Source organism: Rhincodon typus, chromosome 15 (genome assembly GCF_021869965.1).
Source record: "Rhincodon typus isolate 14 chromosome 15, sRhiTyp1.1, whole genome shotgun sequence".
NCBI classification, from domain to species: Eukaryota; Metazoa; Chordata; class Chondrichthyes; order Orectolobiformes; family Rhincodontidae; genus Rhincodon; species Rhincodon typus.
Window position 1 is genome coordinate 20,876,617 of NC_063346.1, and position 13,810 is coordinate 20,890,426.

A 13,810-nucleotide genomic window follows, 5' to 3' on the forward strand; every position below is an offset into this window, starting at 1 on the left:
AGCTCTACACCTTGCTATCTCAGATTCTCCAGCATCTGCAGTTCCTACTATCTCTAGTACAAGGAAGTAGTCTCTTTCAGGGTGGCACTGTAACTCAGTGGTTAGCACTGTTGCCTCACTGTACCAGGGACTTAGGTTCAAGTCCTGCCTCAGGTGACTGTCTGTGTGGAGTATGTACTTTCTCCCTGTGTCTGCATGGGTTTCCTCTGGGTGCTCCAGTTTCCTCCCACAGTCCAAAGATGAGCAGGTTAGGTGGATGGGCCATGAGAAATGCAGAGTTACAGGGATTGGGTAGGGGGATGAGTCTGGGTGGGATGCTCTCTTCGGAGAGTCAGTGTGGACTTGTTGGACCAAATAACCAGTTCCCACACTGTAGGGATTCTATTACAAGAAGTGGTAAGCAGAAAGTGGGGAGAGGTCGAGAGACCAACAGGTCAAGCAGAGGCAGAGGTAGAGACAGGGAGGAGACTCAGCAAAAATGCAACAGGGTAGAGTAGCCCAAAAATATGTTTAGATTCCAGGAACTTGAGTGAACTTTGGCTCTTAATTCCAGCTGATTAATGGCAGGCATGGCTTTCACCCATTAATTTCTTGTCATAGGCGTTTACCAGTTCTTTGCTGGTAGGCTGGAGCAGCACTACACTTCATTTACCCATCATGAAGAGCACAACTATTAGAGTTAAAAGTCCAGCACTTTAGAGGGTAAACTGCTCTCATCAGTGCATTTGTTTGTGGCTGATCTCATCTAACAGCCCAGGTTTGCTAAGTTATACAGCTTGTCAACTGATGCACGGCGAGTCTGCCTATGTTTTCTTTTAAAGTCAGTATAATCAGTTACACTCTTCAGAGAATTTAATGACGGCCAGTGTGCTGGCCTCACCCACATACAAGCCAGTGTGCAGAGCAGAAATATGTTGTATTCCCAGATTTAAAAGTCTGACATGCTCAGGCTTATGTTCAAAATGTCCCACCAAGGTTGAGTTCATTTTTTATTAAGATTAAATATAGTATCAAGTAACTTGAAAACCTGCCAGTGTCTGATACCAATACTAGACTGAAATTAGTTTTCTGCTAAACGGTGGCTAGAGACAGAACATGGAAAGGAAGTATCATGTTAGATATATCTGAAAGAAGGCAGGGCAGTTTGACAATGCAGAGCGATCAATTTTTTTAAAGTTGCAGTGGCAGCATGGTAACATGTTTCATTGGCTGGCACGGCAGCATTTTACTTTTATGAACACCAAGGGCCGAATATGTTATCCAGCAGTGAAATCTCCACAAAAACCCAAAACAGACCACTGACTAACCCCAGAAGCCCATAACACTACTTACAAAGGCATGGTAATTCCTAGCAACCAGGGACTAAGATGATGCACGTGGAGATAGAGTACTACACCTGATGGAAGTATACAAAATTATGAGAGGATGGATCATCAGAATCTGCTTCCCAGGTGGAAATGTCAAATACCAGAGGGCATAGATTTAAGGTGTGAGCGGGAGAAAGGAGATGTGTGAGGTGTTTTTTTTTGAAAACATAGGGAGCGGTGGGTGCCTGGAACATGCCGCTGGGGAATGTGGTAGAAGCAGAGGCGATAGCAATATTTAAGAGGCACTTAGACACCTGAACGGGCAGAGAGTACAGGGATACTAACCAGGTGCAGACAAATGGGATTAGTTTAAAATGGCTGTTTTTCTGTGGTTTGGAGAGTTCACAGGAAATTTTATCTTTTTTTACAAAATTGCAAAAAACATTCCACCAATCCTCAAACTAACAACCTTTTTAAAAAAGATTGAAAATTCAATATTAACAATACTTTTATGATGACAGGAAAAGTTAATAATAGATTTGCACTAAATTGTATATCATACCATTTGTGAAAAATGTTGCACATCGAAGTTGTATTTCAGCCAAATACAAATTTATTAAACAGGTTCAGTCTAGTTTGCAAATTTCATTTAGACATGACATGAATAGATCATTCTGAAATACCAGAATCGCAATGAACTGCAAATTATTTCTCCCACATTAACATACTGCTAAAACTGTGCTGAAACAATTTTGGCTCACTTCATAAACTCTAAATAAGTACTTGAACATTGCAAGGGATAATCCAATTTAAAAGTTCATGCTACAGTCATCACAAAGTGATATCAAGATAGATAAGTGCCACAATTGATTCCTGATTGGAATCAGCTAATTTCAGACACTGCAGTGGCACTAACGTCATCATACAACTATTTTATACAGCACTGTAGAAAACACTTCACATAAGTTGCTATTGACTAAATCAGATTTTGATGCTTTTTACTGGCTATAAATAAGATGAAATTCATGATATTGCTTCCAAAGAACATTTAGTATAAGGATACAATAGCACCATTTCTTTCATATCAATTGAAGTAACTTGTCACTGTTTGCTGATGCACCACAAAAATCAAGTCCTAAAGCCAAGTCCTGTGGGACTACAGAACAGTGATTCTTCAACAGCTTTGGTTAAAAAGGACCCTATTCCAAATGGATTAGGAATGACGAATTACCTACCCTACCACCACCCAAGCAATTTATAGCTCTGATTTAACTTCCTTGACAAATATTACACTCGTAAGTCTAAATATATATTATGACCCTAAGTGGCATTTGGAATGAAGTTTTGCAGGGGCAGTCCAATGTAGTCAACATTGACGTGATGTGCTTGATGCAAAAACTATTAACTTCCCTTCAACTGAGAGGTAACCCTATAGGTTCAGCAACATGCCTGTGGAATATTCCAACCACAACACCAGTCTGTTCTTTGTGAAAAAGAGGATTGGGCTAGGTGATTCCTGTTGGAAAATTGCCACGACTTCAAGTGTAACCTGCTGTAATATAAAGGGTTAAGTTTCTCTGAGATATGCTAATAACATAGTCTCCATCTTGGAAGTGATGCAATGTTACATGATTTTGCTGTCTTGCAGCCTCAACAAAAGATGAAGCTACGCTAAGTTGTTTCTTAAATCAAATGAATGTTTTGCTTACCTCAGCAGACTCTAAATATTCTTCAGCAGCACAAGAGCAAGATTATTATATGGTGACAGTGAACGAAAGAATATAGAAAGCTCTCCTAAGCAGGTTTCATGTGTCAATCAAGCTGATGCATGGGGTGAATTGATGCTGAAGATTTTCAAGGTATCATTGCATCCAGCCTTGCTGCAAAGCCAGGTATAGAGCAAGTCAGTATGATATTGTACACAATGGGTGGTCGTGCAGAAGATATCCTTATCAAGTAGCGATCCGAGAGTGAATGAAGTAAAAAAACGCCCTCGATGTCTACTTCAATCTGCAAACAAAGAAAAAAAACAAAGATTCATTGAATAGGCTAAATTTAATAAGTATACAGCAATGGCAAGGGGAAAAGATTAATACTTTTAACTGATCTTCTGTACAGATGTGTAGAATTGGAGTATGGCACCTGAGAAGAATTAATCAGGATAGAATTGTTATCAGAGTGTTACATGATGCATCGTCTGACAATTTGAGGTTGAAGGAAGGTTGACTCAACATCGTCAAAGGCAAAAATCATCTGAGCAGACAAGGCGAGTTGAGGAAACAGAAAAAAAAAAATCAGCAATTCAGGGTGACAGGGTGAACCATAATCCAAAAACAAACAAACAAACAACTTCACGCATATGTTAAATTAAAAAGCAAAGAAGTGGACATTCAGAAACAGGAGAAGCAGGAAGAGCATGCATCATCTTTGCCACTGTTAAACTGGCATAGTCACAGCAAAAACTTTACAGATTAAGCTGAAAGAGAAGTCTCAAAAGATGGCAAGATCCATGAGATAGAAGATATCAATGATAGTGAAACATCTATCCTTGGAACCAAGTGGAAGGTTCTTGGAGTGCAGATATCCAAACTTGGAGAAACAAGACTTAACTTTGGGTAGGCACAAGTGAAGCAGTTTCAGTTCTTTCTGCTGTTGAACCATGGCTGAAGAATAGTTTTCAGCTACTGTGCAGACCAAGGTAGGATGAGAACTGAAGGTAATTGGACAACTGAATCTAATCCTTCAATATTCAGAAAGACAGAAATGTCACAAATCTACCTGCACTTCCAAAAAAGTGTTGTTCACTCTTAAGTTTCACACGAAGGGTTGTGCCAACTTGCACCCTTGCAGAGTAGAAGAACTGGAAAGCCAAGAAGATCAGCATAAAAAGTTCAAAGTTGACTTTCCACAAATGTTCACAAGACTAGGAAAACTGCAGACAGAACACCAAATATATCCTGAAGCCAGGGTCAAAAATTACACGACATCAGGTGATAGTCCAACAGGTTTAATTGAACACACAGCTTTTGGACCGTTGCCCCTTCCTCAGGTGTAATGAGAGAGGAAGCATCAAGACACAGAATTTATAAGAGATCAAAGGATTATATGACTGGTGCAAATGTATTTAATAACCCTAAATTGGCTGGCTAACTTCCTCCTGTTAAATCCTTAATCAGTTAAAAAGGTGATGCAGGTTTCGATTGATTAGTATGCAACTCTCAATTTCTTTCAAGTCAATGTCCCGAGATAACTAACGGTTTTATCAATGAATACAAAAGGTGATATCTCAGGTCAGACAATGCCTTTTGGTGTGAGGCCTTGTTTAGAAACTCTGTGTTTTAATGTGGAATCCGACTGGTTTTATTTCCAAAGCAGGAATTTAGAAAATGCGCCGCTGAGTGTGTCCACAAATTGTGTGCTTTTTGAGCAAAATAGAGTGTATCTGCAAATACAAATTCACCCCATAGGGGTGTGTTTCTGTGTGTAACGAACTTGGCTATCTGCCTCATGGGTACCGAACTTGGCTATCAGTCTCTGCTCACCAGCTCTGTGTTGTTGTGTATCCCGAAGTCCGCCTTGGAGGACATTAACCTGAAGATCCGAGGCCGAATGCGCTTGACTGCTGAAGTGTTCCCCCAATGGAAGGTGGCATTCCTATCTGGTTATTGTCGCGCAGTTTCCCTTCATCCATTGTCATAGCGTCTGCACGGTCTCACCACTATACCATGTCCCAGAGCTTCCTTGCCTGCAGCGTATGAGATAGACGTTAGCCAAGTCACATGAGTATCTGCCGTACGCGTGGTGAGTGGTGTTCCTACATGTGGTGGTTGTTTCCATGGTGATGATCTGACATGTCTTGCAGAGGTTGCCATGGCAGGGTTGGGTGGTGTTGTGGTCGATGTTGTCCTGAAGGCTGGGTAGTTTGCTTCGCACAATGATCTGTTTAAGGTTTGGCGGGTGTTTGAAGGTGAGAAGTGGAGGCATAGGGAAGATCTTGGCGAGGTGCTCATCATCATTGATAATGTGTTGAAGAACATGGCGTAGTTTCTCTGCTCCCAGGAAGTAGTGTACAACGAAGGATACCCTATCAGTCATATCCCGTGTCTGTCTTCTGAGGAGGTAATTACGGTTTTTCGCTGTGGCACATTGTTTGCCAGTTCCAATGAGTTGAGCTTCGTATCCTGTTCCTATGAGGGCGTCCTTTAACACCTTCAGGTGTCCATCTCGTTTCTCCTCATCTGAGCAGATCCTGTGTCTGCGCAAGGCTTGTCTGTATGGGATGGCTTTTTTAATAATATGTTTAGGGTGGAAGCTAGAGAACTGCAGCATTAAGGTTATCCGTGGGCTTGCAGTAGAATGAGCTATTGAGGTGTTTGTCCTTGATGGAGATGCATGTGTCCAAGAATGAGACTGATTCTAAAGCATAGTCTGTGGTAAGTCTGATGGTGGGCAGAAACTTGTTGAAATCGCTATGTAGTTGTTTCAGTAATTCCTCACCAGGAGTCCAAAGGAAGAAAATTTTGTCAATGTATCTGGTGTATGGCATTGGTTAGAGGTCCTGTGCAGCAATATAGTCTTGTTCGAACATGTGCATGAAAATGTTGGCATATTGGGTATGAATCTGGCCCCCATGGCTGTTTCATGTGTCTGGATGAAGAACTGGTTGTCAAAAGGTTATTGAGGATGAAGCGAGATGAATTGTAGGATGGTGTCGGGAAATTGACAAATGTTGGTATTCAGTACTGAAACTGTTGCGGCGATGCTGTCGTCATGGGGGATGCTGGTGTAGAGTGTCAAAACATCCATTGTGACAAGGAATGTTCCTGGCTCGACTGGTCCATGGGTGCTGAGTTTCAGTAAGAAATCTGCAGTGTCACGACAGAAGCTGGGTGTTCTTTGTACAATGGGTTTCAAGATGCCCCCTCGACATAGCCAAAGAGATTCTCACACAGGGTCCCATTGCCTGACATGATGGGACGTCTGGGTGCGTCGGTTTTGTGTATCTTCGTAAGTAGAGAAGTACATGGGATGAGAGTGCATAGGGTATTCTGAAAGACCGGATCGAAAGTCTTGGCCAATCTGTTGAGTTCACGGGTGTGTTCCTTGGTCAGATCGGCAGGTAGTTGTCTGTTGTGTTCTTGGTTGTTCAGCTGTCGGTACACTTCTTTGCAGTAGTCCGTTCTATTCTTTATGACGATGGCTCCTCGTTTTTTTGCTGATTTGATGACAATGTTGTGATTGGTCTTGAGAGCACGGATGGCAGTGCGTTGTGCCTGGGTAACGTTTTGCACTACCTCGTGAGTGTGGCTGATGAATCTGGCGTTCACGCATTTCCTGATGGTTTGAGCATACATGTCGACACTAGGGCAGTGGCCTTCCGCAGGGGTCCAATTCAGCTCCTTCTTTGGTCGCTCCACCATGGATCTCTCTGTCAACTGCTCCGGTTCATTGGTTGTCTCATTGGGCTCACTGGTGACATCTTAGAAGGATTCCCGGAGTCTCATTTGTCTGATGAATTCCTCTGTGTTTGCCACGAGATCAGTGGGGTCCATTCTGGTGGTGGGGCAGAAATTGAGCCCTCAGCTGAGAACATCGATTTCGTCCATTGGAAAGGTGTGGTCAGATAGGTTGACGATGGATTTCCCCCTGGTGTACCGTTTTCAACCGTGATACTGGGGAGACTTGGTTACTGTTGGTGGTGATGGCAAGTTTCTCCAGTTTCTTGTTCTTGGTGTGCGTATAGGTGGTGTAGTTCCGTTGCCTCGTCTGTTTGACAGTGTCTTGTAACTGTTCTGCTGTATCTGGAGCGCAAGCCGAAAATATGGACTCTATCTCAATTTCAAGGTTGCAGCAGATTTTGGGATACACAACAACAGAGTCACTCAGCAGAGGCTGATAGCCAAGTTCGGTACCCATGAGAGCAGCCTCAACCATGATCTTGGTTTCATTTCACACTACAGGTGACCCCACTACATTGTACAATCTCTCTCTCGCTTACACTCATGCACACACACACGCGCACACACACACACGCGCACACACACACACACGCCCCACCCCATAGATTTGTATTTGCAGGTACATTCTATTTTGTTCAAAAAGCACACAATTTGTGGACACACTCAGTGGGGAATTTTCCAAATTCCTGCTTTGAAAATAAAACTAAATGCAAATGCAAATTTTTGCAACTTAACTGTAAAGATCCTTGGGCATATTGTGCATGCACCTAGTGTCAGAGTTAATCTAGAGATGGCAAAGAAAAATCCAAAAGCTTCTCATTCCTCAATGTGGCTGAGCTCCAGAGACTCTTGGGTATAGTAAACTAAGTTGGAATGCTCTTGCCCATCCCAAATACGTGCTTACAGAAGATATTTAACATTTGAGTTGAACAGCTCATTATTGCTGGTTGATTAAATTTGTGTCAACAAGCCACTACATTAACTGCTCCGACAAGAAATGCATGGTGTTGGTTGGGAGGCACAACACAGATGTGTTTTTTTTAAATCAGAACGATCTGGTGATAAAGTGCCTTGGGAAAGCAGCCAAACAAAATCAAGGACCCCTCCTACACCAGTTATACTCTCTCCCACTGGAAAACAGATACAATAGTTTGAAAACACACACCAACAGATTCAAGAACAGCTTCTTCCCCGCTGTTATCAGACTTATGAAGGGATCCCTCATATATTAGAGTTGATCTTTCCCAACATCTTCTCTGTAGCTGTAACATTACATTCAAGTATCCTGTTCATTTACCCTGATGTACTTGTGTGAGGTGTGATTTGTCTGGTTAGCATGCAAAACAATACTTTTCACTGTTTCTTGGTACACATAACAATAATAAATCATCTATCATCTGGATGTTTAAACACATTGTAACCCACAGCTGCCCACTATCATTGCTGCTGATGCTTCTCCTACAGAAAAGGGAGATGTACTGATTCTTATACAAATGGATAGAGAGAGTGTAGATCAGTTCACTATGTGATTCACTCAATGTCAGAGACTGATCAAAGATACGCCGTCGATAAGGAAAGTAGTATTAGCAGCTGCATTGAAACATTACAGATTATGTCCTTCATCTAGACTACAAAAACTTGTGACATTCTTAAATTCTGAGTTCGCAAAAACATCTCCACAAAATCAGCCAAGGGATGACTGCTATGATGGAAAGACAGAGCATGTTCCTGGAAGAGGCACACTGCAGCAGATACTTTGTCCCCGAAAACAACAAATGCTGGAGATTATAGCAAGTCAGACAGCATCCATGGAGAGACATTTCAAGTCAAGATAGCTCTTCATCTGATGAACTGTCATCTCGACTCAAAATGTTCGCTCGCTGTCTCACTCGCTGTGATCTCCAGCATTTGTTGTTTTCAGTACAGATTACAGCTTCTGCAGTAATTTGCTCCTATACTTTGTCCCTTCTCCATGTAGCAAGGCTTGATCAAGAGGATGTCATTTTTCCTGAATCACAGAATTGTGATGATTTAGAAGGAGGCCATTCAGCCCATCGTGCTCATAGTAGAAGCGTTGGAAACCTTTACATCAATGACAAGCCCAATTTTACCATCCAGCGAGGCAGGGAAAGCTGACAAAGAATGCACTTGGGTCAGACAGTACAGCAAAGGACGACCGACAGAAATGCTACACAATCCCATTCTCAGATTGTACAATGAACAGTAAGGACACCTCAGCGTGGTAGATGATTTACTCGTTTATGACCAGAGATTGGTCATTCTGAAGGTTGATATATTGGATCAAGGACATCTTTAACAGCACAATGAGACCAAGAATATTATATTTTTGAAATTATTAATTAGTGGATCAGGAACAGGGACTGAATAAAACAAAATATCCATCTGAGGATGGAAAAGGAATTGGGGGTATCACACTGTAGATGCCCTAACTATAATCTTTCAGTGTTCCCTAGATACAGGAGACATCCCTTTGGGTTGGAAAATTGCATGTCATTCTGCTTTTTAAGAAGGACGAAAGAGGAAAACCAGTCAACTAAATCTGTTGTGGGGAAATTGTTGGAGTCAATAATTAAGGATAGGATAACTGAACACCTTGAAATTTTAAGGTTAAATTGGAGACAGCCAGCACAGATTTGTGATAGGTAGACTGACAAACTTCAATGAATGTTTTGAAGAGGTGGCTAAGGTAATGGATAGGGGAATGCCTACAGATCTCATTTATTTGGACTTCTGGAAGGTATTTGATAAAATCCTACATTTGAGACTGTCAACTAAGGCAGAAGCCCACAGAAGTGAGGACATGGCTAGGAAATTGGCAGGCAACAAAATATAGGGATAATGGATAGGAACTGAAATTGGCAAGATGTGATTAGTGGTGGCCCACAGGAATCTGTGCTAGAACCTCAATTATTTACGTTATTTATTAAAGACTGGGATAATAGCACAAAAAGTCACATGTCCAAATTTGCTGATGACAAAGTTAGGCAGCATTGTAATTTTATGCTATCATTTACACTATCTACGAAGGGATATTTATTGACAGACTAGAAATCCCAGGTTTGATGCCACTTGGAGTACTATGAGCAAATTTGGGCACCACTCTCTAGGAAGGATATATTGGTCTTAGAGGGAATACAAGATAGATTTACAAGAATGATACCTGGACTTCAAATGATGAGGAGAGATTATGCAAAGTAGGCCTGCTTTCTCAAGAATTTAGAAGGTTATGAAGTGATCTGATTGAAATATTCAAGATATTAACAGGAAAAACTGTTTACACTGGTTGAGGATTCTAGAACAGAGGGCATAGTCTGCAAATTAGGGCTAGACTTTTCAGGACAGATGTTAGGATGCACTTCTCCACACAAAGGGTGGTAGATATTTGAAACTTTCCTCCATAAATGGCAATACATGCTGGTTCAGTTGTTAATTTTAAATCTGAGATAGATAATTTTTTGTTAGGCAAAGGTATTAAGGGATAAGGGCCAAAGGCAGGTATATGGAGTTAAACCACAGATGAGCCATGATTGCATCAAATGGTGGAACAGGCTCAAGGGGCAGAATGGCCTACTCAAGTTCCTATATATCCTAAAAATATGATTATACTTCTGCAATCAAAAATGCAGTTTCCAATAGTAAGTCCAGACTCCAAAAATGTGAAGCCCAGTCCTTTTTTGTACATGGCTGAGAAAGTGTGTCCACAGACAAGAATTTGAACAAATCGCAGTGGTATGAAACTTTGAACAGGTTGATTAGAAAATATAGGTTAAACTTGGAAGCTGTAGTTGTGGGTTTTGGGTGACCAACTGCTTGATATCGGCTGGGGTCAAAACTTAACAATTATCTACCAACTGCATAACACACAGGAGTTAAACAAGAGCTGTGTGTGGTAGGCGGGGACAATTGTGCAGCCGGAAACAAAGCTAGTCCCAAGTTTCACTTTCCAATCCCCTGTCACTTCTCTCAAACAACGACAGGGTCAAATACATACCGTAGGTAATAAAATTGGGTTATGTGACCTCAATACCTTTTGTTCCAATTTCACTTTTCCGCAGGAAATCTCACGATTCTGCTACACGTTTTACAACCAGTACACAGATGAATGTGAACCATTCCCGGACTGGTTAAACACCTTTTGGAAAACGCAAATGAGAACGTCACAATAATACAACTGATCTCAGTCTCGGTGCGAAACTGTCTAAAACTCTCCGCTTCCTTCTTTTAAAAAAAAAATCCCCTTTAGAAGCTCTACGAATTTAAACAACCAGCAATAATGCGCTCAAACGTGAAACGTCTTCTCTAAATACATATTTGGGAAGTTTGGTATTGATCGGGATTTCTTAAACTCTGTTGTTACACTCACCTGTAAAATCACCAGGAAAATGTTTGGACGTCAGATGAAGAACACAAAATAACCCACAGCAACTCGTATCAAACTTAACATGCAAAGATAGATCTTGCTGAAATTGTCACTTCCCGTTCAGCATGTGATACAGACAAGTCCAACCTCCAGATGTTCATTGGCAGAAAGGAATGACTGTCTTTGTTACCAGTCCTGTTTGGTTGAACGTTCTCGCATTGCTTGGTAACAAATTAGGAGAAATTGTCACATTGTTTGGTACGTGTCGTAGACTCATACAGTATACAAACAAGCCCTTCGGCCCATCATGCCTATGCCGACCAACAAACATCAAACTACGCTAATTCCATTTACCTCAGTCTTTTAAAAATTGAGATTGTCGTTAATAACTTATCTACATTGAATATGGATACAAACCGCATTTAATTCATTGTAGACAAACAAGCCGCATCTCTTTCTCCACAGATGCTGCCGGACTGGTGAGTTTGTCCCGCATTTTTCTCTTTGTTACAGAAACAGACCATACAGTACAACTGAATCAGAGACAGTAGGAACTGCAGATGCTGGAGAATCCGAGACAACAAGGTGCAGAGCTGGATGAACACAGCAGGCCAAGCAGCATCATTGGAGCAGAAAGGCTGATGTACAACTGGTCTACATTGGTGTTTATGCTGCGCATGAACCTCCAACACCTCATTTTGCCTTAGCTGTACCTTTCACTTCTATACCTTTCATACTTCTATCCCTGTCCAAATGCTAAAGAAACATATAAGCCATGATCAAATGGTGACTTGATGGGCTGAATGGCACGTTCCTATCTCTTATGGTCTATTCACTACAGCTACTCATGATTACATTCTTTATTCACGTTGGTCAAAATTCCAAAAAAAGGAACTTGCATGTATGTAGTGCCGCATAACTTCAAGCCAGCAGATAGAGTATTTTTAAAGTCTAGTTGCTAATATAATGTAGGAAACATAGCAATTATTTTTTGCACTGCATGATCTATAATGTATGAAAAGACCAGTTTTTTTAAGGTTTGGTTGGGGAAATTAATGAATTTAGTGGGATGCAAAATTTTGATTTCCCTCAGGTGGAATGAAATGCAGAGATAAGTTCACTGTTGTGTTGGGCCTCACACTGGCCTGTGGTAGGCTTGTAATTGTTATACATTTGCATACCATGAATGCTTAATAATGTAAAGCTATTTTAAAATAAAATCCTACCTTCAAGATTAAGTTGTACATCGTTCAGTATTGTGTACCTGTGAGTTTTGTGCAGTTGTATCTGAGGTCAGAGGTTTTCCTTGTTTAACTTCACAGCACGATTGAGGTGAGTAGGAGAATAACCGTTTACGTGGAAACTTAGCACCAGCAAAGAGGGCTAGCTGAGGGCAGACAGAAATAACTCCACAGAGGCCAGTATCCCGTCACCAAGTCACCCTTTATTTACACATCAACAGTCTTTGACTCTAGTCCTTTGTCTTCAGAGTCAGCTCCCAGAGTGGCAGTATTTCTGACACTCCCTTTTATCTGTCAGCCAGGGCTCCCCTATTGAATCAGATTAACAGCCCCAATTCGATATGGTCCAGCTGGCTGACCTCCTGCAATCACTAAGTCCCTCCCCATCTGATTCTGAGGACATAGGCAGGTCCTTTATCTTGGAGAGCCTCCTGGGACCTTTTATCACAGGGTCAGGTTCCTCTTTCTCTGCCTCCAATCTGAGCGACATGTACCACACGGGAGCACGCCTCTTGTGCCAGAAGCACCTCGGTAGAATTTCACTCTTCTTCCGGCAGCAAAGGCATGGAGGTGGTTATATCCAGCCTGTCTAATTCTGAGGACTTGTTAATGCTTGATGGGGAGGGTGAATTCACAGATTCTGGTGTTCTCTCTGACTCTTCCAAGGGGTAGGGCACATCTGCACTGTTGGCAAATTTGCAGCCTTCATATGGTCCACGTGCTTGTTCAGGACTGTGGCACCTACCTGAACTTTATACGTCACTGGTCCTGATCTCACATCAACTATGCCTGTTACCCATTGTGAGGCCATTTCTGTGATTCTTACACCAAACCTCATCCCCTGTATCAAACTGTCTCTTTCACTTGGTGGAGTCTTGTGTCCAGCATTTGGGTTCCTGATGCTGTTTCACTAACCGCTCCCCCCCCCACGCCCCCACCCCAACCAGATCAGGGAAGATCGGACTTACTCTGGGGCTGAGTCTTCCACCCATTAGCAACTTTGCTGGTGCTATCCCTGTAGTTGCATGGAGGGTAGTCCTATAATCAAATAAGAACGGCGACAGTTTGGTATTTACTGAGGCTGTAGCCTGTTTCTTCAAGCCAGCCTTCAAAATTTTAGTTGCTGTTTCTGCCAGGTCATTGGATGATTGGTGAAATGGAGCTGTTCTCATATGTCGAATCCTATTTGACTTTAGGAAACACCCAAATTCCCCACTGGTAAACCTGTTATCTGTGACCAACACTTCTGGGACTCTGTGCATTGACAGTTTTTCTATCATTGTCCCCATGTTTGACAAATGGACCCTATACACATCCAATCACTTTAAGTGGGCATCTACAATGACTAAGAACATTGGGCCCATGAAAAGATAATTGATGTGTAACCGAGATAGTAGGAACTGCAGATGCTGCAGAATCTGA

General features: G+C 41.9%; 2 protein-coding genes across 4 annotated transcripts in view; both read right to left on the reverse strand.

The window, feature by feature from the left end:
- Positions 1–11,301, reverse strand: part of spata2l (spermatogenesis associated 2-like) — a 20,158-nt gene extending 8,857 nt beyond the window's left edge. The window contains exons 1-3 of one of the 3 annotated variants that reach the window (XM_048606054.1): positions 11,151–11,301; positions 10,815–10,919; positions 3,017–3,317 (exon numbers count right to left, since the gene is read on the reverse strand). The gene's annotated coding sequence lies outside the window, so the exon portion shown is untranslated. Of the gene's footprint in view, positions 1–3,016; positions 3,318–10,778; positions 10,920–11,150 lie in introns of all 3 variants that reach the window. The other 2 variants (XM_048606055.1, XM_020516296.2) reach the window with 2 other exon arrangements.
- The window catches only part of LOC125485043 (polycystic kidney disease protein 1-like 2), a 21,742-nt gene continuing 11,093 nt past the window's right edge, over positions 3,162–13,810 (reverse strand). Inside the window, exons 5-6 of the mRNA XM_048605965.1 lie at positions 6,963–7,108; positions 3,162–3,317 (exon numbers count right to left, since the gene is read on the reverse strand). Of these exons, the coding sequence (XP_048461922.1) occupies positions 3,162–3,317; positions 6,963–7,108 (302 nt within the window). The remainder of the gene's footprint in view (positions 3,318–6,962; positions 7,109–13,810) is intronic.